Source organism: Urocampus carinirostris, chromosome 1 (genome assembly GCF_059441175.1).
Source record: "Urocampus carinirostris isolate Australia breed hairy pipefish chromosome 1, RoL_Ucar_1.0, whole genome shotgun sequence".
Taxonomy (NCBI): domain Eukaryota; kingdom Metazoa; phylum Chordata; class Actinopteri; order Syngnathiformes; family Syngnathidae; genus Urocampus; species Urocampus carinirostris.
The window spans coordinates 53,171,960-53,192,374 of NC_142349.1; the positions used below are offsets into that span (position 1 = coordinate 53,171,960).

Sequence of the window (20,415 nt, forward strand, 5' to 3'; positions counted from 1 at the left end):
TGGAAATTCTCCCTCTTATTTCGCTTACGGCCATACTACCCTGAACACGCCCGATCTCGTCCGATCTCAGAAGCTAAGCAGGGTCGAGCCTGGTTAGTACTTGGATGGGAGACAGCCTGGGAATACCAGGTGCTGTAAGCTTTTTACTTCCAGCAAAGTTTTTGGGTTTTTTTCTGGCCTCGGAGCAGCCCCTTTTGGATGGATACAGCATTCTTTCACAACCTTTTTGCAAAACAAATAAATGAAGAATTACACTCATATTAAACCACTGTTGTTTTATAATTTGCTACCCCTCTTGGCACACAGTGGCGTTGCAACTTCCGTGGTGTAATTATAAATACTAAAAATTCTCCCTCTTCTTTCGCTTACGGCCATACTACCCCGAACACGCCCGATCTCGTCCGATCTCGGAAGCTAAGCAGGGTCGGGCCTGGTTAGTACTTGGATGGGAGACCGCCTGGGAATACCAGTTGCGGTAAGCTTTTTACTTCCAGCAAACTTTTTGGTATTTTTTCTGGCCTCGGAGCAGCCCCTTTTGGACGGATTTGCATTCTTTCACAACCTGTTTGCAAAACAAATAAATGAAGAATTACACACATATTAAACCCCTGTTGTTCTATAAATGGCTACCCCTCTTGGCAAACAGTGGAGTTGCAACTTCCGCGGTGTTGATTATAGATACTGAAAATTCACCCTCTTCTTTCGCTTACGGCCATACTACCCTGAACACGCCCGATCTCTGAAGCTAAGCAGGGTCGGGCCTGGTTAGTACTTGGATGGGAGACCGCCTGGGAATACCAGGTGCTGTAAGCTTTTTACTTCCAGCAAACTTTTTGGTATTTTTTCTGGCCTCGGAGCAGCCCCTTTTGGGCGGATTTGCATTCTTTCACAACCTGTTTGCAAAACAAATAAATGAAGAATTACGCACATATTAAACCCCTGTTGTTCTATAAATGGCTACCCCTCATGCCAAACAGTGGAGTTGCAACTTCCGCGGTGTTGATTATAAATACTGAAAATTCACCCTCTTCTTTCGCTTACGGCCATACTACCCTGAACAGGCCCGATCTCGTCCGATCTCGGAAACTAAGCAGGGTCGGGCCTGGTTAGTACTTGGATGGGAGACCGCCTGGGAATACCAGGTGCTGTAAGCTTTTTACTTCCAGCAAAGACACTGCTGATAAACAAGAGGAGAAGAGGGATGAATTCACTGTTCCGCCTCCAGTTTCTATGGGAAAATGGACCAACAAGGAAAGGGTTCTCATCTTCTCATCGAGAGGTGTTGACTACAGAACGCGACATTTGATGCAAGACATGAGGAGCATCATGCCACATTCAAAAGCAGATACCAAAATGGACAGAAAAGACAAGTTATTTGTGATCAATGAGGTATGTGAGATGAAGAACTGCAATAAGTGCCTATTTTTTGAAGCCAAGAAGAAACAAGATCTCTACATGTGGATATCAAATACTCCTAACGGGCCATCTGCCAAATTCCTGGTTCAGAATATTCACACTCTGGCTGAGCTCAAGATGACTGGGAATTGCCTGAAAGGTTCCAGACCGCTTCTGTCCTTCGATCCTACATTCGACAAGGAGCCTCATTACGCATTACTGAAAGAGCTTTTTATACAGACGTTTTCTACGCCACATTATCACCCAAAAAGCCAACCCTTTGTAGACCATGTCTTCACCTTCACTATTGTGGACGAAAGGATTTGGTTCAGAAACTACCAGATCATTGAGGAGGATGCAGCGCTCGTGGAAATCGGACCACGCTTCGTTTTAAACCTCATAAAAATGTTTCAAGGAAGCTTCGGGGGACCAACGCTTTATGAAAACCCAAACTTCAAGTCGCCAAATAGGCACCGGCGCGAGCTCCGCATAGCAGCAGCGGCCCGTGTGCGTGAGAGGCAGGTCGTGAAGGAGATGCAGAAGATGAAGAAGGCCGAGATCAAGCCAGAGATTGTCAGCGATGTGACCGACAGCGTCTTCGATACGCCGGCACCTGAGAAACCGGTCGTGATTGAGACAGAGCCGCCCGAACGCGTTTCAACAACTAAAAAGAAGGGCAAAATGTTTAAAAGGAACCGGATGCAGAAGGCCCGCCTGTAAATGGACGGACTGTTAAGTGACAGGGAGAGAGTTGAAAGTACATTTATTAACTTCATGTTTTTTTTAGTGTGTGCAACATATCAAGTTGCTTTTTGTCATGTTTCGAACGAAGCTTCATTTCTGCTTTTGATGTTTTGTACATTTTCAGACCAAAAAAAAGTACTGGCATAAAAATCTTAAACCTTTGGGTGAAAGTCAGTTTCAAGTAAAAAAATCTCGTCCGATCTCGGAAGCTAAGCAGGGTCGGGCCTGGTTAGTACTTGGATGGGAGACCGCCTGGGAATACCAGGTGCTGTAAGCTTTTTACTTCCAGCAAACTTTTTGGTATTTTTTCTGGCCTCGGAGAAGCCCCTTTTGGACGGATTTGCATTCTTTCACAACCTGTTTGCAAAACAAATAAATGAAGAATTACGCACATATTAAACCCCTGTTGTTTTATAAATGGCTACCCCTCTTGGCAAACAGTGGCGTTGCAACTTCCGCGGTGTTGATTATAAATACTGAAAATCCACCCTCTTCTTTCGCTTACGGCCATACTACCCTGAACACGCCCGATCTCGGAAGCTAAGCAGGGTCGGGCCTGGTTAGTACTTGGATGGGAGACCGCCTGGGAATACCAAGTGCTGTAAGCTTTTTACTTCCAGCAAACTTTTTGGTATTTTTTCTGGCCTCGGAGCAGCCCCTTTTGGACGGATTTGCATTCTTTCACAACCTGTTTGCAAAACAAATAAATGAAGAATTACGCACATATTAAACCCCTGTTGTTCTATAAATGGCTACCCCTCATGCCAAACAGTGGAGTTGCAACTTCCGCGGTGTTGATTATAAATACTGAAAATTCACCCTCTTCTTTCGCTTACGGCCATACTACCCTGAACACGCCCGATCTCGTCCGATCTCGGAAACTAAGCAGGGTCGGGCCTGGTTAGTACTTGGATGGGAGACCGCCTGGGAATACCAGGTGCTGTAAGCTTTTTACTTCCAGCAAGCTTTTTGGTATTTTTTCTGGCCTCGGAGCAGCCCCTTTTGGACGGATTTGCATTCTTTCACAACCTTTTTGCAAAACAAATAAATGAAGAAATACGCACATATTAAACCATTGTTGTTTTAAAATTTGCTACCCCTCTTGGCAAACAGTGGGGTTGCAACTTCCGCGGTGTTGATTATAAATACTGAAAATTCACCCTCTTCTCTCGCTTACGGCCATACTACCCTGAACCCGCCCGATCTCGTCCGATCTCGGAAGCTAAGCAGGGTCGGGCCTGGTTAGTACTTGGATCGGAGACCGCCTGGGAATACCAGGTGCTGTAAGCTATTTACTTCCAGCAAACCTTTTGGTATTTTTTCTGGCCTCGGAGCAGCCCCTTTTGGACGGATTTGCATTCTTTCACAACCTGTTTGCAAAACAAATAAATGAAGAATTACACACATATTAAACCCCTGTTGTTTTATAAATGGCTACCCCTCTTGGCAAACAGTGGCGTTGCAACTTCCGCGGTGTTGATTATAAATACTGAAAATTCACCCTCTTCTCTCGCTTACGGCCATACTACCCTGAACACGCCCGATCTCGTCCGATCTCGGAAGCTAAGCAGTGTCGGGCCTGGTTAGTACTTGGATGGGAGACCGCCTGGGAATACCAGGTGCTGTAAGCTTTTTACTTCCAGCAAACTTTTTGGTATTTTTTCTGGCCTCGGAGCAGCCCCTTTTGGACGGATTTGCATTCTTTCACAACCGGTTTGCAAAACATATAAATGAAGAATTACACACATATTAAACCCCTGTTGTTTTATAATTGGCTACCCCTCTTGGCAAACAGTGGCGCTGCAACTTCCGCGGTGTTGATTATAAATACTAAAAATTCTCCGTCTACTTTCGCTTACGGCCATACTACCCTGAACACGCCCGATCTCGTCCGATCTCGGAAGCTAAGCAGGGTCGGGCCTGGTTAGTACTTGGATGGGAGACCGCCTGGGAATACCAGGTGCTGTAAGCTTTTTACTTCCAGCAAACTTTTTGGTATTTTTTCTGGCCTCGGAGCAGCCCCTTTTGGACGGATTTGCATTCTTTCACAACCTGTTTGCAAAACAAATAAATGAAGAATTACACACATATTAAACCCCTGTTGTTTTATAAATGGCTACCCCTCTTGGCAAACAGTGGCGTTGCAACTTCCGCGGTGTTGATTATAAATACTGAAAATTCACCCTCTTCTTTCGCTTACGGCCATACTACCCTGAACACGCCCGATCTCTGACCGATCTCGGAAGCTAAGCAGGGTCGGGCCTGGTTAGTACTTGGATGGGAGAACGCCTGGGAATACCAGGTGCTGTAAGCTTTTTACTTCCAGCAAAGTTTTTGGTATTTTTTCTGGCTTCGGAGCAGCCCCTTTTGGACGGATTTGCATTCTTTCACAACCTTTTTGCAAAACAAATAAATGAAGAATTACACACATATTAAACCCCTGTTGTTTTATAATTGGCTACCCCTCTTGGCAAACAGTGGCGCTGCAACTTCCGCAGTGTTGAATATAAATACTGGAAATTCTCCCTCTTATTTCGCTTACGGCCATACTACCCTGAACACGCCCGATCTCGTCCGATCTCAGAAGCTAAGCAGGGTCGAGCCTGGTTAGTACTTGGATGGGAGACAGCCTGGGAATACCAGGTGCTGTAAGCTTTTTACTTCCAGCAAAGTTTTTGGGTTTTTTTCTGGCCTCGGAGCAGCCCCTTTTGGATGGATACAGCATTCTTTCACAACCTTTTTGCAAAACAAATAAATGAAGAATTACACTCATATTAAACCACTGTTGTTTTATAATTTGCTACCCCTCTTGGCACACAGTGGCGTTGCAACTTCCGTGGTGTAATTATAAATACTAAAAATTCTCCCTCTTCTTTCGCTTACGGCCATACTACCCCGAACACGCCCGATCTCGTCCGATCTCGGAAGCTAAGCAGGGTCGGGCCTGGTTAGTACTTGGATGGGAGACCGCCTGGGAATACCAGTTGCGGTAAGCTTTTTACTTCCAGCAAACTTTTTGGTATTTTTTCTGGCCTCGGAGCAGCCCCTTTTGGACGGATTTGCATTCTTTCACAACCTGTTTGCAAAACAAATAAATGAAGAATTACACACATATTAAACCCCTGTTGTTCTATAAATGGCTACCCCTCTTGGCAAACAGTGGAGTTGCAACTTCCGCGGTGTTGATTATAGATACTGAAAATTCACCCTCTTCTTTCGCTTACGGCCATACTACCCTGAACACGCCCGATCTCTGAAGCTAAGCAGGGTCGGGCCTGGTTAGTACTTGGATGGGAGACCGCCTGGGAATACCAGGTGCTGTAAGCTTTTTACTTCCAGCAAACTTTTTGGTATTTTTTCTGGCCTCGGAGCAGCCCCTTTTGGGCGGATTTGCATTCTTTCACAACCTGTTTGCAAAACAAATAAATGAAGAATTACGCACATATTAAACCCCTGTTGTTCTATAAATGGCTACCCCTCATGCCAAACAGTGGAGTTGCAACTTCCGCGGTGTTGATTATAAATACTGAAAATTCACCCTCTTCTTTCGCTTACGGCCATACTACCCTGAACAGGCCCGATCTCGTCCGATCTCGGAAACTAAGCAGGGTCGGGCCTGGTTAGTACTTGGATGGGAGACCGCCTGGGAATACCAGGTGCTGTAAGCTTTTTACTTCCAGCAAAGACACTGCTGATAAACAAGAGGAGAAGAGGGATGAATTCACTGTTCCGCCTCCAGTTTCTATGGGAAAATGGACCAACAAGGAAAGGGTTCTCATCTTCTCATCGAGAGGTGTTGACTACAGAACGCGACATTTGATGCAAGACATGAGGAGCATCATGCCACATTCAAAAGCAGATACCAAAATGGACAGAAAAGACAAGTTATTTGTGATCAATGAGGTATGTGAGATGAAGAACTGCAATAAGTGCCTATTTTTTGAAGCCAAGAAGAAACAAGATCTCTACATGTGGATATCAAATACTCCTAACGGGCCATCTGCCAAATTCCTGGTTCAGAATATTCACACTCTGGCTGAGCTCAAGATGACTGGGAATTGCCTGAAAGGTTCCAGACCGCTTCTGTCCTTCGATCCTACATTCGACAAGGAGCCTCATTACGCATTACTGAAAGAGCTTTTTATACAGACGTTTTCTACGCCACATTATCACCCAAAAAGCCAACCCTTTGTAGACCATGTCTTCACCTTCACTATTGTGGACGAAAGGATTTGGTTCAGAAACTACCAGATCATTGAGGAGGATGCAGCGCTCGTGGAAATCGGACCACGCTTCGTTTTAAACCTCATAAAAATGTTTCAAGGAAGCTTCGGGGGACCAACGCTTTATGAAAACCCAAACTTCAAGTCGCCAAATAGGCACCGGCGCGAGCTCCGCATAGCAGCAGCGGCCCGTGTGCGTGAGAGGCAGGTCGTGAAGGAGATGCAGAAGATGAAGAAGGCCGAGATCAAGCCAGAGATTGTCAGCGATGTGACCGACAGCGTCTTCGATACGCCGGCACCTGAGAAACCGGTCGTGATTGAGACAGAGCCGCCCGAACGCGTTTCAACAACTAAAAAGAAGGGCAAAATGTTTAAAAGGAACCGGATGCAGAAGGCCCGCCTGTAAATGGACGGACTGTTAAGTGACAGGGAGAGAGTTGAAAGTACATTTATTAACTTCATGTTTTTTTTAGTGTGTGCAACATATCAAGTTGCTTTTTGTCATGTTTCGAACGAAGCTTCATTTCTGCTTTTGATGTTTTGTACATTTTCAGACCAAAAAAAAGTACTGGCATAAAAATCTTAAACCTTTGGGTGAAAGTCAGTTTCAAGTAAAAAAATCTCGTCCGATCTCGGAAGCTAAGCAGGGTCGGGCCTGGTTAGTACTTGGATGGGAGACCGCCTGGGAATACCAGGTGCTGTAAGCTTTTTACTTCCAGCAAACTTTTTGGTATTTTTTCTGGCCTCGGAGAAGCCCCTTTTGGACGGATTTGCATTCTTTCACAACCTGTTTGCAAAACAAATAAATGAAGAATTACGCACATATTAAACCCCTGTTGTTTTATAAATGGCTACCCCTCTTGGCAAACAGTGGCGTTGCAACTTCCGCGGTGTTGATTATAAATACTGAAAATCCACCCTCTTCTTTCGCTTACGGCCATACTACCCTGAACACGCCCGATCTCGGAAGCTAAGCAGGGTCGGGCCTGGTTAGTACTTGGATGGGAGACCGCCTGGGAATACCAAGTGCTGTAAGCTTTTTACTTCCAGCAAACTTTTTGGTATTTTTTCTGGCCTCGGAGCAGCCCCTTTTGGACGGATTTGCATTCTTTCACAACCTGTTTGCAAAACAAATAAATGAAGAATTACGCACATATTAAACCCCTGTTGTTCTATAAATGGCTACTCCTCTTGGCAAACAGTGGAGTTGCAACTTCCGCGGTGTTGATTATAAATACTGAAAATTCACCCTCTTCTTTCGCTTACGGCCATACTACCCTGAACACGCCCGATCTCGTCCGATCTCGGAAGCTAAGCAGGGTCGGGCCTGGTTAGTACTTGGATGGGAGACCGCCTGCGAATACCAGGTGCTGTAAGCTTTTTACTTCCAGCAAACTTTTTGGTATTTTTTCTGGCCTCGGAGCAGCCCCTTTTGGACGGATTTGCATTCTTTCACAACCTGTTTGCAAAACAAATAAATGAAGAATTACGCACATATTAAACCCCTGTTGTTCTATAAATGGTTACCCCTCTTGGCAAACAGTGGAATTGCAACTTCCGCGGTGTTGATTATAAATACTGAAAATTCACCCTCTTCTTTCGCTTACGGCCATACTACCCTGAACACGCCCGATCTCGTCCGATCTCGGAAGCTAAGCAGGGTCGGGCCTGGTTAGTACTTGGATGGGAGACCGCCTGGGAATACCAGGTGCTGTAAGCTTTTTACTTCCAGCAAGCTTTTTGGTATTTTTTCTGGCCTCGGAGAAGCCCCTTTTGGACGGATTTGCATTCTTTCACAACCTGTTTGCAAAACAAATAAATGAAGAATTACGCACATATTAAACCCCTGTTGTTCTATAAATGGCTACCCCTCATGCCAAACAGTGGAGTTGCAACTTCCGCGGTGTTGATTATAAATACTGAAAATTCACCCTCTTCTTTCGCTTACGGCCTTACTACCCTGAACACGCCCGATCTCGTCCGATCTCGGAAACTAAGCAGGGTCGGGCCTGGTTAGTACTTGGATGGGAGACCGCCTGGGAATACCAGGTGCTGTAAGCTTTTTACTTCCAGCAAGCTTTTTGGTATTTTTTCTGGCCTCGGAGCAGCCCCTTTTGGACGGATTTGCATTCTTTCACAACCTTTTTGCAAAACAAATAAATGAAGAAATACGCACATATTAAACCATTGTTGTTTTAAAATTTGCTACCCCTCTTGGCAAACAGTGGGGTTGCAACTTCCGCGGTGTTGATTATAAATACTGAAAATTCACCCTCTTCTCTCGCTTACGGCCATACTACCCTGAACCCGCCCGATCTCGTCCGATCTCGGAAGCTAAGCAGGGTCGGGCCTGGTTAGTACTTGGATGGGAGACCGCCTGGGAATACCAGGTGCTGTAAGCTTTTTACTTCCAGCAAACTTTTTGGTATTTTTTCTGGCCTCGGAGCAGCCCCTTTTGGACGGATTTGCATTCTTTCACAACCTGTTTGCAAAACAAATAAATGAAGAATTACGCACATATTAAACCCCTGTTGTTTTATAAATGGCTACCCCTCTTGGCAAACAGTGGCGTTGCAACTTCCGCGGTGTTGATTATAAATACTGAAAATTCACCCTCTTCTTTCGCTTACGGCCATACTACCCTGAACACGCCCGATCTCGTCCGATCTCGGAAACTAAGCAGGGTCGGGCCTGGTTAGTACTTGGATGGGAGACCGCCTGGGAATACCAGGTGCTGTAAGCTTTTTACTTCCAGCAAACTTTTTGGTATTTTTTCTGGCCTCGGAGAAGCCCCTTTTGGACGGATTTGCAATCTTTCACAACCTGTTTGCAAAACAAATAAATGAAGAATTACGCACATATTAAACCCCTGTTGTTCTATAAATGGCTACCCCTCTTGGCAAACAGTGGAGTTGCAACTTCCGCGGTGTTGATTATAAATACTGAAAATTCACCCTTCTCTCGCTTACGGCCATACTACCCTGAACCCGCCCGATCTCGTCCGATCTCGGAAGCTAAGCAGGGTCGGGCCTGGTTAGTACTTGGATGGGAGACCGCCTGGGAATACCAGGTGCTGTAAGCTTTTTACTTCCAGCAAGCTTTTTGGTATTTTTTCTGGCCTCGGAGCAGCCCCTTTTGGACGGATTTGCATTCTTTCACAACCTTTTTGCAAAACAAATAAATGAAGAATTACACACATATTAAACCACTGTTGTTTTATAATTTGCTACCCCTCTTGGCACACAGTGGAGTTGCAACTTCCGCGGTGTTGATTATAAATACTGAAAATCCACCCTCTTCTTTCGCTTACGGCCATACTACCCTGAACACGCCCGATCTCGTCCGATCTCGGAAGCTAAGCAGGGTCGGGCCTGGTTAGTACTTGGATGGGAGACCGCCTGGGAATACCAGGTGCTGTAAGCTTTTTACTTCCAGCAAGCTTTTTGGTACTTTTTCTGGCCTCGGAGCAGCCCCTTTTGGACGGATTTGCATTCTTTCACAACCTTTTTGCAAAACAAATAAATGAAGAAATACGAACATATTAAACCATTGTTGTTTTATAATTTGCTACCCCTCTTGGCAAACAGTGGGGTTGCAACATCCGCGGTGTTGATTATAAATACTGAAAATTCACCCTCTTCTCTCGCTTACGGCCATACTACCCTGAACACGCCCGATCTCGTCCGATCTCGGAAGCTAAGCAGGGTCGGGCCTGGTTAGTACTTGGATGGGAGACCGCCTGGGAATACCAGGTGCTGTAAGCTTTTTACTTCCAGCAAACTTTTTGGTATTTTTTCTGGCCTCGGAGCAGCCCCTTTTGGACGGATTTGCATTCTTTCACAACCTGTTTGCAAAACAAATAAATGAAGAATTACACACATATTAAACCCCTGTTGTTTTATAAATGGCTACCCCTCTTGGCAAACAGTGGCGTTGCAACTTCCGCGGTGTTGATTATAAATACTGAAAATTCACGCTCTTCTCTCGCTTACGGCCATACTACCCTGAACACGCCCGATCTCGTCCGATCTCGGAAGCTAAGCAGAGTCGGGCCTGGTTAGTACTTGGATGGGAGACCGCCTGGGAATACCAGGTGCTGTAAGCTTTTTACTTCCAGCAAACTTTTTGGTATTTTTTCTGGCCTCGGAGCAGCCCCTTTTGGACAGATTTGCATTCTTTCACAACCTTTTTGCAAAACAAATAAATGAAGAATTACACACATATTAAACCACTGTTGTTTTATAATTTGCTACCCCTCTTGGCAAACAGTGGGGTTGCAACATCCGCGGTGTTGATTATAAATACTGAAAATTCACCCTCTTCTCTCGCTTACGGCCATACTACCCTGAACACGCCCGATCTCGTCCGATCTCGGAAGCTAAGCAGAGTCGGGCCTGGTTAGTACTTGGATGGGAGACCGCCTGGGAATACCAGGTGCTGTAAGCTTTTTACTTCCAGCAAACTTTTTGGTATTTTTTCTGGCCTCGGAGCAGCCCCTTTTGGACAGATTTGCATTCTTTCACAACCTTTTTGCAAAACAAATAAATGAAGAAATACGAACATATTAAACCATTGTTGTTTTATAATTTGCTACCCCTCTTGGCACACAGTGGAGTTGCAACTTCCGCGGTGTTGATTATAAATACTGAAAATCCACCCTCTTCTTTCGCTTACGGCCATACTACCCTGAAAACGCTCGATCTCGTCCGATCTCGGAAGCTAAGCAGGGTCGGGCCTGGTTAGTACTTGGATGGGAGACCACCTGGGAATACCAGGTGCTGTAAGCTTTTTACTTCCAGCAAACTTTTTGGTATTTTTTCTGGCCTCGGAGCAGCCCCTTTTGGACGGATTTGCATTCTTTCACAACCTGTTTGCAAAACAAATAAATGAAGAATTACACACATATTAAACCCCTGTTGTTTTATAAATGGCTACCCCTCTTGGCAAACAGTGGCGTTGCAACTTCCGCGGTGTTGATTATAAATACTGAAAATTCACGCTCTTCTCTCGCTTACGGCCATACTACCCTGAACACGCCCGATCTCGTCCGATCTCGGAAGCTAAGCAGGGTCGGGCCTGGTTAGTACTTGGATGGGAGACCGCCTGGGAATACCAGGTGCTGTAAGCTTTTTACTTCCAGCAAGCTTTTTGGTATTTTTTCTGGCCTCGGAGCAGCCCCTTTTGGACGGATTTGCATTCTTTCACAACCTTTTTGCAAAACAAATAAATGAAGAATTACACACATATTAAACCACTGTTGTTTTATAATTTGCTACCCCTCTTGGCAAACAGTGGGGTTGCAACATCCGCGGTGTTGATTATAAATACTGAAAATTCACCCTCTTCTCTCGCTTACGGCCATACTACCCTGAACACGCCCGATCTCGTCCGATCTCGGAAGCTAAGCAGAGTCGGGCCTGGTTAGTACTTGGATGGGAGACCGCCTGGGAATACCAGGTGCTGTAAGCTTTTTACTTCCAGCAAACTTTTTGGTATTTTTTCTGGCCTCGGAGCAGCCCCTTTTGGACAGATTTGCATTCTTTCACAACCTTTTTGCAAAACAAATAAATGAAGAAATACGAACATATTAAACCATTGTTGTTTTATAATTTGCTACCCCTCTTGGCACACAGTGGAGTTGCAACTTCCGCGGTGTTGATTATAAATACTGAAAATCCACCCTCTTCTTTCGCTTACGTCTATACTACCCTGAACACGCCCGATCTCGTCCGATCTCGGAAGCTAAGCAGGGTCGGGCCTGGTTAGTACTTGGATGGGAGACCGCCTGGGAATACCAGGTGCTGTAAGCTTTTTACTTCCAGCAAGCTTTTTGGTATTTTTTCTGGCCTCGGAGAAGCCCCTTTTGGACGGATTTGCATTCTTTCACAACCTGTTTGCAAAACAAATAAATGAAGAATTACGCACATATTAAACCCCTGTTGTTTTATAAATGGCTACCCCTCTTGGCAAACAGTGGCGTTGCAACTTCCGCGGTGTTGATTATAAATACTGAAAATTCACGCTCTTCTCTCGCTTACGGCCATACTACCCTGAACACGCCCGATCTCGTCCGATCTCGGAAGCTAAGCAGGGTCGGGCCTGGTTAGTACTTGGATGGGAGACCGCCTGGGAATACCAGGTGCTGTAAGCTTTTTACTTCCAGCAAACTTTTTGGTATTTTTTCTGGCCTCGGAGCAGCCCCTTTTGGACGGATTTGCATTCTTTCACAACCTGTTTGCAAAACAAATAAATGAAGAATTAGTAGCCTAGATGGTAAGGCGCCCGCTTTGAGACTGGGACGTTCGGGTTCGCGCCCCGGCGGAGTCATTCCTAAGACTTAAAAAGTGGTCGGCGGCGCCCTCTCTTGGCTGCGGCTGCATCGGGTCAGATGCAATCGACATTTCGTTCTGTGTACATTGTTACACAGAATGACAATACAAGGAAATTATTATTATTATTATTATTATTAAACCCCTGTTGTTCTATAAATGGCTACCCCTCTTGGCAAACAGTGGAGTTGCAACTTCCGCGGTGTTGATTATAAATACTGAAAATTCACCCCCTTCTCTCGCTTACGGCCATACTACCCTGAACACGCCCGATCTCGTCCGATCTCGGAAGCTAAGCAGGGTCGGGCCTGGTTAGTACTTGGATGGGAGACCGCCTGGGAATACCAGGTGCTGTAAGCTTTTTACTTCCAGCAAACTTTTTGGTATTTTTTCTGGCCTCGGAGCAGCCCCTTTTGGACGGATTTGCATTCTTTCACAACCTTTTTGCAAAACAAATAAATGAAGAAATACGAACATATTAAACCATTGTTGTTTTATAATTTGCTACCCCTCTTGGCAAACAGTGGGGTTGCAACTTCCGCGGTGTTGATTATAAATACTGAAAATTCACCCTCTTCTCTCGCTTACGGCCATACTACCCTGAACACGCCCGATCTCGTCCGATCTCGGAAGCTAAGCAGGGTCGGGCCTGGTTAGTACTTGGATGGGAGACCGCCTGGGAATACCAGGTGCTGTAAGCTTTTTACTTCCAGCAAACTTTTTGGTATTTTTTCTGGCCTCGGAGCAGCCCCTTTTGGACGGATTTGCATTCTTTCACAACCTGTTTGCAAAACAAATAAATGAAGAATTACGCACATATTAAACCCCTGTTGTTCTATAAATGGCTACCCCTCTTGGCAAACAGTGGAGTTGCAACTTCCGCGGTGTTGATTATAAATACTGAAAATTCACCCTCTTCTTTCGCTTACGGCCATACTACCCTGAACACGCCCGATCTCGTCCGATCTCGGAAGCTAAGCAGGGTCGGGCCTGGTTAGTACTTGGATGGGAGACCGCCTGGGAATACCAGGTGCTGTAAGCTTTTTACTTCCAGCAAGCTTTTTGGTATTTTTTCTGGCCTCGGAGCAGCCCCTTTTGGACGGATTTGCATTCTTTCACAACCTTTTTGCAAAACAAATAAATGAAGAATTACACACATATTAAACCACTGTTGTTTTATAATTTGCTACCCCTCTTGGCAAACAGTGGGGTTGCAACATCCGCGGTGTTGATTATAAATACTGAAAATTCACCCTCTTCTCTCGCTTACGGCCATACTACCCTGAACACGCCCGATCTCGTCCGATCTCGGAAGCTAAGCAGAGTCGGGCCTGGTTAGTACTTGGATGGGAGACCGCCTGGGAATACCAGGTGCTGTAAGCTTTTTACTTCCAGCAAACTTTTTGGTATTTTTTCTGGCCTCGGAGCAGCCCCTTTTGGACGGATTTGCATTCTTTCACAACCTGTTTGCAAAACAAATAAATGAAGAAATACGCACATATTAAACCCCTGTTGTTCTATTAATGGCTACCCCTCTTGGCAAACAGTGGAGTTGCAACTTCCGCGGTGTTGATTATAAATACTGAAAATTCACCCTCTTCTTTCGCTTACGGCCATACTACCCTGAACACGCCCGATCTCGTCCGATCTCGGAAGCTAAGCAGGGTCGGGCCCGGTTAGTACTTGGATGGGAGACCGCCTGGGAATACCAGGTGCTGTAAGCTTTTTACTTCCAGCAAGCTTTTTGGTATTTTTTCTGGCCTCGGAGCAGCCCCTTTTGGACGGATTTGCATTCTTTCACAACCTGTTTGCAAAACAAATAAATGAAGAATTACACACATATTAAACCACTGTTGTTTTATAATTTGCTACCCCTCTTGGCACACAGTGGAGTTGCAACTTCCGCGGTGTTGATTATAAATACTGAAAATTCACCCTCTTCTTTCGCTTACGGCCATACTACCCTGAACACGCCCGATCTCGTCCGATCTCGGAAGCTAAGCAGGGTCGGGCCTGGTTAGTACTTGGATGGGAGACCGCCTGGGAATACCAGGTGCTGTAAGCTTTTTACTTCCAGCAAGCTTTTTGGTATTTTTTCTGGCCTCGGAGCAGCCCCTTTTGGACGGATTTGCATTCTTTCACAACCTTTTTGCAAAACAAATAAATGAAGAATTACACACATATTAAACCACTGTTGTTTTATAATTTGCTACCCCTCTTGGCACACAGTGGAGTTGCAACTTCCGCGGTGTTGATTATAAATACTGAAAATCCACCCTCTTCTTTCGCTTACGGCCATACTACCCTGAACACGCCCGATCTCGTCTGATCTCGGAAGCTAAGCAGGGTCGGGCCTGGTTAGTACTTGGATGGGAGACCGCCTGGGAATACCAGGTGCTGTAAGCTTTTTACTTCCAGCAAACTTTTTGGTATTTTTTCTGGCCTCGGAGCAGCCCCTTTTGGACGGATTTGCATTCTTTCACAACCTGTTTGCAAAACAAATAAATGAAGAATTACACACATATTAAACCCCTGTTGTTCTATAAATGGCTACCCCTCTTGGCAAACAGTGGCGTTATTGAAGAAAAGGAAAAAAAAAAAAAAAAAATCTCGTCCGATCTCGGAAGCTAAGCAGGGTCGGGCCTGGTTAGTACTTGGATGGGAGACCGCCTGGGAATACCAGGTGCTGTAAGCTTTTTACTTCCAGCAAGCTTTTTGGTATTTTTTCTGGCCTCGGAGCAGCCCCTTTTGGACGGATTTGCATTCTTTCACAACCTTTTTGCAAAACAAATAAATGAAGAATTACACACATATTAAACCACTGTTGTTTTATAATTTGCTACCCCTCTTGGCACACAGTGGCGTTGCAACTTCCGCGGTGTTGATTATAAATACTGAAAATTCACCTCATTCGCTTACGGCCATACTACCCTGAACACGCCCGATCTCGTCCGATCTCGGAAGCTAAGCAGGGTCGGGCCTGGTTAGTACTTGGATGGGACACCGCCTGGGAATACCAGGTGCTGTAAGCTTTTTACTTCCAGCAAACTTTTTGGTATTTTTTCTGGCCTCGGAGCAGCCCCTTTTGGACGGATTTGCATTCTTTCACAACCTGTTTGCAAAACAAATAAATGAAGAATTACGCACATATTAAACCCCTGTTGTTCTATAAATTGCTACCCCTCTTGGCAAACAGTGGAGTTGCAACTTCCGCGGTGTTGATTATAAATACTGAAAATTCACCCTCTTCTTTCGCTTACGGCCATACTACCCTGAACACGCCCGATCTCGTCCGATCTCGGAAGCTAAGCAGGGTCGGGCCTGGTTAGTACTTGGATGGGAGACCGCCTGGGAATACCAGGTGCTGTAAGCTTTTTACTTCCAGCAAACTTTTTGGTATTTTTTCTGGCCTCGGAGCAGCCCCTTTTGGACGGATTTGCATTCTTTCACAACCTGTTTGCAAAACAAATAAATGAAGAATTACGCACATATTAAACCCCTGTTGTTCTATAAATTGCTACCCCTCTTGGCAAACAGTGGAGTTGCAACTTCCGCGGTGTTGATTATAAATACTGAAAATTCACCCTCTTCTTTCGCTTACGGCCATACTACCCTGAACGCAACCACTTGCAGGTGTGTGATTGCGAGTAGACGGCTGCAGTAGGGAGAGAAAGGCTCTCCCCATTCTTTGTTTTTCTTACTTTGAAGGTTTATTTGAAAGTTTAAGTACTTTGATTTGTCTACTTTTTTCGTTTTTTGCGTCCCCAGCGGACTTGGTGTCTGTCTGGGGAGCCTTTTTGGGTTCTCTCCTTTTTTGAGAGGACAATGGACGGACAGCGTGGCGTCAATCAAGGAGTGGAGGCGAGCAGCCGAGTTGTAGATCTGCCTCCGGGGACTGATAGAAGGAATGAGGTGGCACTCGACAATGAGAAACCAACAACGTCGAAGAACTACGCTACAAACAAGGTATTTAAAAAGTCGAAAATTGTGAATGAAATCGGACTGGACACAAAGGAAAGGAGCATGGACAATGATTCTAACAAAGTAGCTCGATGTGAAGAGAAAGAAAGTGAGGCGGATGAGAATAATATGAACGGATCAATTAATAAAACAACGGATCTGTTTGAGCAAGGACGGAATAATGATGCAGATAAAATGGACGATGGACTGGACGCGAGAAGAAGGAAGGAACATAACATACGTGATAAAGAAAAGAAGAATAACCAAGAAGAAAAAAAAGATATGGGGAATGTGAAAAGACTAAGACAAAGAAAATATTTGAGGGAACTAACAATGCTTTTAGAAACAGAGGGGAGTCAGAACATAGCACCAATTGACTTAATTAAGGAAATTGAGAGGATGGTGGGTGCAGGGAAACTACTCGGACTACGGCCTAAGCAAAATAATCAATATGAAGCAACGCTGGAAAACGAGGAGGCGTGCGAAGCTTTAGATGGAGGTCTTTTATACAAGGGAAATTTAATCCGGACAAAAAGACTTTAAGTGAACGAAATCATGGTCTCCTTTTTGCAACTGCCCCTGTTCATACCGGATGAAGAGGTGCTGGAGAAGCTACAGAGGTGGGGAGTGGACCCTGTCCTTCCATTGAGGCGGCGCTTCTACCCGGGCACATCCGTAGAAGACGGAACGAGGTTCATCAAAGCTAAATTCCCCAAGGATGTGGCCTCCCTGCCGTACTCCACCAGGTTCGAGACTCCGGACGGTCCCCTGTACTGCCGGGTGATTCACGACCGGCAGGTGAAAATCTGCCGGTTGTGCATGAACCCTGGTCACGTGCTGCGGGAGTGTCCGGAGTTCACGTGCAGGGAGTGCTTGCGGCAGGGTCACTACGCCCGGGAGTGCGACGCTCTAAAATGCCCAGACTGCTGCCGTGCACTCGCACGCTGCACTTGTGTTTCCTCTGCCGAGAAAGAGGGAGAAGTAAACGAGTCAGAGATAAACATGGAGACATCAAAGGAGGGGGATGAGGGTCCCTCCCAGGAGCCGGCACCTGTAGAAGATCCCCCCTGTGCCCAACCCCCTGGACAACAGGCCTCAGAGCGCGAGGACTCAGGCATGGACATCGAAATTTTAACCGGAGCGGTTGAGACCGAGGCGGTGGGGGAGAGGGAGCAGAGAGAAGAGGAGACCCAGACGCACATGGAACTAATTAAAGAAGAACCATTGGATGAAGTTAAAAAAGGTAACTGTGACGTTTTAAACAAGTTGGGCAATTTTATGAGCAAGAGGAAAAGGTTAAAACCAAGTATTGACACGGACAAGGTATTACAAGCACGGGAGAGAAGAAGAAAGGCAAAACAAACAGAAATAACTGGAGGGAGATATGAGGTTTTACAGGATGATGGTGGCACATGATATATTTTTGGTTTTTATGTTTTGTCTGACTTGGATTATTTACTGCTACTTATTTAGTTCAATGGGGTGGAATTTTATTTCAATAAACATGAGGGGAGGGGCGAATCCCGAAAAATTACAGAAGTTAATCAGAGAGACTGAGAAAAATGATATTATTTTATTGCAAGAAACGAACTGGACAAGTGTGATAGCGGAGGATTTTAGAAAACGATGGGATGGGGAGGTTTTATTTAATAATTGTGAGGGAAGAGGTAGAGGAGTGGCTTTTTTAATTAAAAGGAATATGGTTGAGGAAGTAACAGAAATATATAATGATAAAAAAGGAAAAATACTAACTATAAGTGTTGGAGAAGGTAATGAGAAAATGAATGTTTGTAACATACATGCACCGAATGAAGAGAAAGAGAAAGTTGAATTTTTTATGAAATTAAAAGTTCTAATCGAGGCTTGGGGGGAAACTGTGGTTGCTGGGGATTTTAATATAGCACTACAGAAAGAAGATGTGGCAGATAATATAGTTTTTAGAGCAGAAAGGGGAAGAAAGGAACTAATACAGGTAATGGAAGAACTCGATTTAATAGATGTATGGAGAGAAAGGAATAAAGGAGTTAGAAAGTTTAGCAGAAGACAAATTGTTTTAGATGAAATTAAGCAAAGCAGAATTGATATTGTTTTGGCAAAAAGTAGTTTTATGGAGAATTTTAAAAGTATTTACTACAGAAGATGTAATTTTAGTGATCATGACTTTATTGTTTTTAATATAGATCTGAATAAAATAGAGAAGGGGCCGGGGGTATGGATTTTAAATACAAAAGTCTTAAAAGACAATTTTTATCAAATGGAAATAGAAAATATAATTGTGAACAGCATAAAGAACATGACAAAGTATGAAAGTAACTTGGGAATATGGTGGGACAATCTAAAGTATGATATTAAAAGACATTCGATTTTGTTTTGTAAAAAACTGAGAAGACAGGAAAGGGGGAGAGAAGAAAAGTTACGAAAAGAACTAGAAGAGGAACTAAAACAAAGTGATGGGAAAAATGAAAACACGAATAAAATTATGGAGATAGAAGATGAACTTAAAAAAATAGAAGAAGAGAAATTCCAGGGAGCTATGATAAGAAGTAGAGCGAAATATATGATTGAAGGCGAACGATGCACAAAGTTCTTTTTTGAACTAGAAAAAAACAGACAGAAAACGGAAGAAATTAAATGTATTAAAAATGGAGAAGGAAAGAGATTGACAGATAAGGACAATATTTTAAAGGAAATAAAAAGATTCTATACCAACTTATTTTCAAAACAAGGTGTGGAAGAGGGTGCAAAAGATTTTTTATTGAATAATATTAAGAGTAAAGTAAGTAAGGAAGATAAAACAATGTGCAATAGAGACATCAATAGTGAAGAAATAGAGAGAGCCATAGATGAGATGAAAAACGGCAGGAGTCCTGGTCTGGATGGCTTACCATGTGAATTTTACAAGGTTTTTAAAGGTTCTCTTGTTCCTGTTTTAAGACAAATGTATGAAGAAGTGTGGAAAGGAGGGGCTCTCAGCTCAAGGATGTCAAGAGGTTTAATTAAAATTATATATAAAAAGAAAGGGGACAGGGAAGAGCTGCAGAATTTTAGACCCATAAGCCTTTTAAATTGTGACTACAAGATTTTGGCGAAGATAATGGCAAACAGACTGAAGCGGGTCTTACCAACAGTCATCCAAACTAACCAGGCTTATGCGGTAATAGGCAGAGACATCTCAGACACAGTTAATGGTGTGAGGGACAAAGTCTGGTACATGGAGAAGGCAGGAGTCAGTGGCTTTTTAATTAATGCAGACTTAGAAAAAGCGTTTGATAGGGTAGAGCACGATTTTCTATTTGCGGTTTTAGAAAGATTTGATTTTGGAGAAAACATAATCCGGTGTCTGAGATGTCTCTACGCTGATGCCAAGAGTTGTGTCAAATGCAATGGTTTTTTAACAGATTTTATTCCTTTAACCAGGTCAATAAGACAGGGCTGTCCACTGTCAGCAATACTTTATTCTTTGGTTGCAGAACCTTTAGGACTTGCGATCAATGCTGACAATGGAATAAAAGGGGTAAAGATTGAAGGTTTTAAGAATTTTAACACAGAAACCAAAATTTATCAATATGCAGATGACGCAACCCTAATTTTAAAAGATGAGCACAGCATTTTTAAAGCGTTGGATGCCATAGAAATATACAGCCGGGGTTCAGGAGCTCGGATGAATGTTGGCAAAACTGAGATTTTAAAATTAGGAAAGCAAACCGCCTTGTCAAGGACACTGCCTTTTAAAGAAGTAAAAGATAACCTTAAAATTCTGGGGG

The 20,415-nt window shown here is 44.3% G+C and overlaps 1 protein-coding gene, 33 non-coding genes and 6 pseudogenes across 34 annotated transcripts; all 40 read left to right on the forward strand.

Moving 5' to 3' along the window:
• Nucleotides 1–22: 22 nt before the first annotated feature.
• Nucleotides 23–141, forward strand: LOC148375222 (5S ribosomal RNA; annotated as a pseudogene).
• Nucleotides 142–363: 222 nt separating this feature from the next.
• LOC148375223 (5S ribosomal RNA) lies at nucleotides 364–482 on the forward strand. Its single transcript, XR_015848173.1, has one exon. It is a non-coding gene; the product is annotated as a 5S ribosomal RNA (ribosomal RNA).
• A 222-nt stretch (nucleotides 483–704) lies between these two features.
• LOC148375224 (5S ribosomal RNA) lies at nucleotides 705–813 on the forward strand (annotated as a pseudogene).
• Nucleotides 814–1,035: 222 nt separating this feature from the next.
• On the forward strand, nucleotides 1,036–1,154 carry LOC148375225 (5S ribosomal RNA). The gene has a single exon (XR_015847790.1). It is a non-coding gene; the product is annotated as a 5S ribosomal RNA (ribosomal RNA).
• Nucleotides 1,155–2,638: 1,484 nt separating this feature from the next.
• LOC148375226 (5S ribosomal RNA) lies at nucleotides 2,639–2,747 on the forward strand (annotated as a pseudogene).
• A 222-nt stretch (nucleotides 2,748–2,969) lies between these two features.
• On the forward strand, nucleotides 2,970–3,088 carry LOC148375227 (5S ribosomal RNA). Its single transcript, XR_015847663.1, has one exon. It is a non-coding gene; the product is annotated as a 5S ribosomal RNA (ribosomal RNA).
• Nucleotides 3,089–3,310: 222 nt separating this feature from the next.
• LOC148375228 (5S ribosomal RNA) lies at nucleotides 3,311–3,429 on the forward strand. Its single transcript, XR_015848022.1, has one exon. It is a non-coding gene; the product is annotated as a 5S ribosomal RNA (ribosomal RNA).
• Nucleotides 3,430–3,651: 222 nt separating this feature from the next.
• LOC148375229 (5S ribosomal RNA) lies at nucleotides 3,652–3,770 on the forward strand. The gene has a single exon (XR_015847621.1). It is a non-coding gene; the product is annotated as a 5S ribosomal RNA (ribosomal RNA).
• A 222-nt stretch (nucleotides 3,771–3,992) lies between these two features.
• Nucleotides 3,993–4,111, forward strand: LOC148375230 (5S ribosomal RNA). The gene has a single exon (XR_015848286.1). It is a non-coding gene; the product is annotated as a 5S ribosomal RNA (ribosomal RNA).
• Nucleotides 4,112–4,333: 222 nt separating this feature from the next.
• Nucleotides 4,334–4,453, forward strand: LOC148375231 (5S ribosomal RNA). Its single transcript, XR_015848097.1, has one exon. It is a non-coding gene; the product is annotated as a 5S ribosomal RNA (ribosomal RNA).
• A 222-nt stretch (nucleotides 4,454–4,675) lies between these two features.
• LOC148375232 (5S ribosomal RNA) lies at nucleotides 4,676–4,794 on the forward strand (annotated as a pseudogene).
• Nucleotides 4,795–5,016: 222 nt separating this feature from the next.
• Nucleotides 5,017–5,135, forward strand: LOC148375233 (5S ribosomal RNA). The gene has a single exon (XR_015848176.1). It is a non-coding gene; the product is annotated as a 5S ribosomal RNA (ribosomal RNA).
• Nucleotides 5,136–5,357: 222 nt separating this feature from the next.
• On the forward strand, nucleotides 5,358–5,466 carry LOC148375234 (5S ribosomal RNA; annotated as a pseudogene).
• A 222-nt stretch (nucleotides 5,467–5,688) lies between these two features.
• On the forward strand, nucleotides 5,689–5,807 carry LOC148375235 (5S ribosomal RNA). The gene has a single exon (XR_015847791.1). It is a non-coding gene; the product is annotated as a 5S ribosomal RNA (ribosomal RNA).
• Nucleotides 5,808–5,823: 16 nt separating this feature from the next.
• Nucleotides 5,824–6,953, forward strand: LOC148375236 (ribosome biogenesis protein BRX1 homolog). Its single transcript, XM_088356172.1, has one exon. It carries the CDS (start codon nucleotides 5,884–5,886, stop codon nucleotides 6,766–6,768), a length of 885 nt encoding a protein of 294 aa, XP_088212298.1. The 5' UTR covers nucleotides 5,824–5,883; the 3' UTR covers nucleotides 6,769–6,953.
• Nucleotides 6,954–7,291: 338 nt separating this feature from the next.
• On the forward strand, nucleotides 7,292–7,400 carry LOC148375237 (5S ribosomal RNA; annotated as a pseudogene).
• Nucleotides 7,401–7,622: 222 nt separating this feature from the next.
• LOC148375238 (5S ribosomal RNA) lies at nucleotides 7,623–7,741 on the forward strand. The gene has a single exon (XR_015847387.1). It is a non-coding gene; the product is annotated as a 5S ribosomal RNA (ribosomal RNA).
• Nucleotides 7,742–7,963: 222 nt separating this feature from the next.
• Nucleotides 7,964–8,082, forward strand: LOC148375239 (5S ribosomal RNA). The gene has a single exon (XR_015848291.1). It is a non-coding gene; the product is annotated as a 5S ribosomal RNA (ribosomal RNA).
• Nucleotides 8,083–8,304: 222 nt separating this feature from the next.
• On the forward strand, nucleotides 8,305–8,423 carry LOC148375240 (5S ribosomal RNA). The gene has a single exon (XR_015847963.1). It is a non-coding gene; the product is annotated as a 5S ribosomal RNA (ribosomal RNA).
• A 222-nt stretch (nucleotides 8,424–8,645) lies between these two features.
• LOC148375241 (5S ribosomal RNA) lies at nucleotides 8,646–8,764 on the forward strand. The gene has a single exon (XR_015847383.1). It is a non-coding gene; the product is annotated as a 5S ribosomal RNA (ribosomal RNA).
• A 222-nt stretch (nucleotides 8,765–8,986) lies between these two features.
• Nucleotides 8,987–9,105, forward strand: LOC148375242 (5S ribosomal RNA). The gene has a single exon (XR_015847665.1). It is a non-coding gene; the product is annotated as a 5S ribosomal RNA (ribosomal RNA).
• Nucleotides 9,106–9,325: 220 nt separating this feature from the next.
• On the forward strand, nucleotides 9,326–9,444 carry LOC148375243 (5S ribosomal RNA). The gene has a single exon (XR_015847385.1). It is a non-coding gene; the product is annotated as a 5S ribosomal RNA (ribosomal RNA).
• Nucleotides 9,445–9,666: 222 nt separating this feature from the next.
• LOC148375244 (5S ribosomal RNA) lies at nucleotides 9,667–9,785 on the forward strand. The gene has a single exon (XR_015848294.1). It is a non-coding gene; the product is annotated as a 5S ribosomal RNA (ribosomal RNA).
• A 222-nt stretch (nucleotides 9,786–10,007) lies between these two features.
• LOC148375245 (5S ribosomal RNA) lies at nucleotides 10,008–10,126 on the forward strand. Its single transcript, XR_015848303.1, has one exon. It is a non-coding gene; the product is annotated as a 5S ribosomal RNA (ribosomal RNA).
• A 222-nt stretch (nucleotides 10,127–10,348) lies between these two features.
• LOC148375246 (5S ribosomal RNA) lies at nucleotides 10,349–10,467 on the forward strand. The gene has a single exon (XR_015847527.1). It is a non-coding gene; the product is annotated as a 5S ribosomal RNA (ribosomal RNA).
• A 222-nt stretch (nucleotides 10,468–10,689) lies between these two features.
• Nucleotides 10,690–10,808, forward strand: LOC148375247 (5S ribosomal RNA). Its single transcript, XR_015847528.1, has one exon. It is a non-coding gene; the product is annotated as a 5S ribosomal RNA (ribosomal RNA).
• A 222-nt stretch (nucleotides 10,809–11,030) lies between these two features.
• LOC148375248 (5S ribosomal RNA) lies at nucleotides 11,031–11,149 on the forward strand. The gene has a single exon (XR_015847308.1). It is a non-coding gene; the product is annotated as a 5S ribosomal RNA (ribosomal RNA).
• A 222-nt stretch (nucleotides 11,150–11,371) lies between these two features.
• On the forward strand, nucleotides 11,372–11,490 carry LOC148375249 (5S ribosomal RNA). The gene has a single exon (XR_015848311.1). It is a non-coding gene; the product is annotated as a 5S ribosomal RNA (ribosomal RNA).
• Nucleotides 11,491–11,712: 222 nt separating this feature from the next.
• On the forward strand, nucleotides 11,713–11,831 carry LOC148375250 (5S ribosomal RNA). The gene has a single exon (XR_015847529.1). It is a non-coding gene; the product is annotated as a 5S ribosomal RNA (ribosomal RNA).
• Nucleotides 11,832–12,053: 222 nt separating this feature from the next.
• Nucleotides 12,054–12,172, forward strand: LOC148375251 (5S ribosomal RNA). The gene has a single exon (XR_015847938.1). It is a non-coding gene; the product is annotated as a 5S ribosomal RNA (ribosomal RNA).
• Nucleotides 12,173–12,394: 222 nt separating this feature from the next.
• Nucleotides 12,395–12,513, forward strand: LOC148375252 (5S ribosomal RNA). Its single transcript, XR_015848313.1, has one exon. It is a non-coding gene; the product is annotated as a 5S ribosomal RNA (ribosomal RNA).
• A 419-nt stretch (nucleotides 12,514–12,932) lies between these two features.
• Nucleotides 12,933–13,051, forward strand: LOC148375253 (5S ribosomal RNA). Its single transcript, XR_015848314.1, has one exon. It is a non-coding gene; the product is annotated as a 5S ribosomal RNA (ribosomal RNA).
• Nucleotides 13,052–13,273: 222 nt separating this feature from the next.
• LOC148375254 (5S ribosomal RNA) lies at nucleotides 13,274–13,392 on the forward strand. The gene has a single exon (XR_015848315.1). It is a non-coding gene; the product is annotated as a 5S ribosomal RNA (ribosomal RNA).
• Nucleotides 13,393–13,614: 222 nt separating this feature from the next.
• LOC148375255 (5S ribosomal RNA) lies at nucleotides 13,615–13,733 on the forward strand. Its single transcript, XR_015848318.1, has one exon. It is a non-coding gene; the product is annotated as a 5S ribosomal RNA (ribosomal RNA).
• A 222-nt stretch (nucleotides 13,734–13,955) lies between these two features.
• Nucleotides 13,956–14,074, forward strand: LOC148375256 (5S ribosomal RNA). The gene has a single exon (XR_015847530.1). It is a non-coding gene; the product is annotated as a 5S ribosomal RNA (ribosomal RNA).
• A 222-nt stretch (nucleotides 14,075–14,296) lies between these two features.
• On the forward strand, nucleotides 14,297–14,415 carry LOC148375257 (5S ribosomal RNA). Its single transcript, XR_015849412.1, has one exon. It is a non-coding gene; the product is annotated as a 5S ribosomal RNA (ribosomal RNA).
• Nucleotides 14,416–14,637: 222 nt separating this feature from the next.
• Nucleotides 14,638–14,756, forward strand: LOC148375258 (5S ribosomal RNA). Its single transcript, XR_015848320.1, has one exon. It is a non-coding gene; the product is annotated as a 5S ribosomal RNA (ribosomal RNA).
• A 222-nt stretch (nucleotides 14,757–14,978) lies between these two features.
• On the forward strand, nucleotides 14,979–15,097 carry LOC148375259 (5S ribosomal RNA). Its single transcript, XR_015847250.1, has one exon. It is a non-coding gene; the product is annotated as a 5S ribosomal RNA (ribosomal RNA).
• Nucleotides 15,098–15,604: 507 nt separating this feature from the next.
• On the forward strand, nucleotides 15,605–15,723 carry LOC148375260 (5S ribosomal RNA). Its single transcript, XR_015847363.1, has one exon. It is a non-coding gene; the product is annotated as a 5S ribosomal RNA (ribosomal RNA).
• Nucleotides 15,724–15,945: 222 nt separating this feature from the next.
• LOC148375261 (5S ribosomal RNA) lies at nucleotides 15,946–16,064 on the forward strand. Its single transcript, XR_015848322.1, has one exon. It is a non-coding gene; the product is annotated as a 5S ribosomal RNA (ribosomal RNA).
• The last annotated feature ends 4,351 nt before the right edge of the window (nucleotides 16,065–20,415 follow it).

Excerpts from the sequence above, each read along its gene's own strand:
- LOC148375236 (XM_088356172.1), top strand. The coding sequence starts at position 5,884 with ATGGGAAAATGGACCAACAAGGAAAGGGTTCTCATCTTCTCATCGAGA.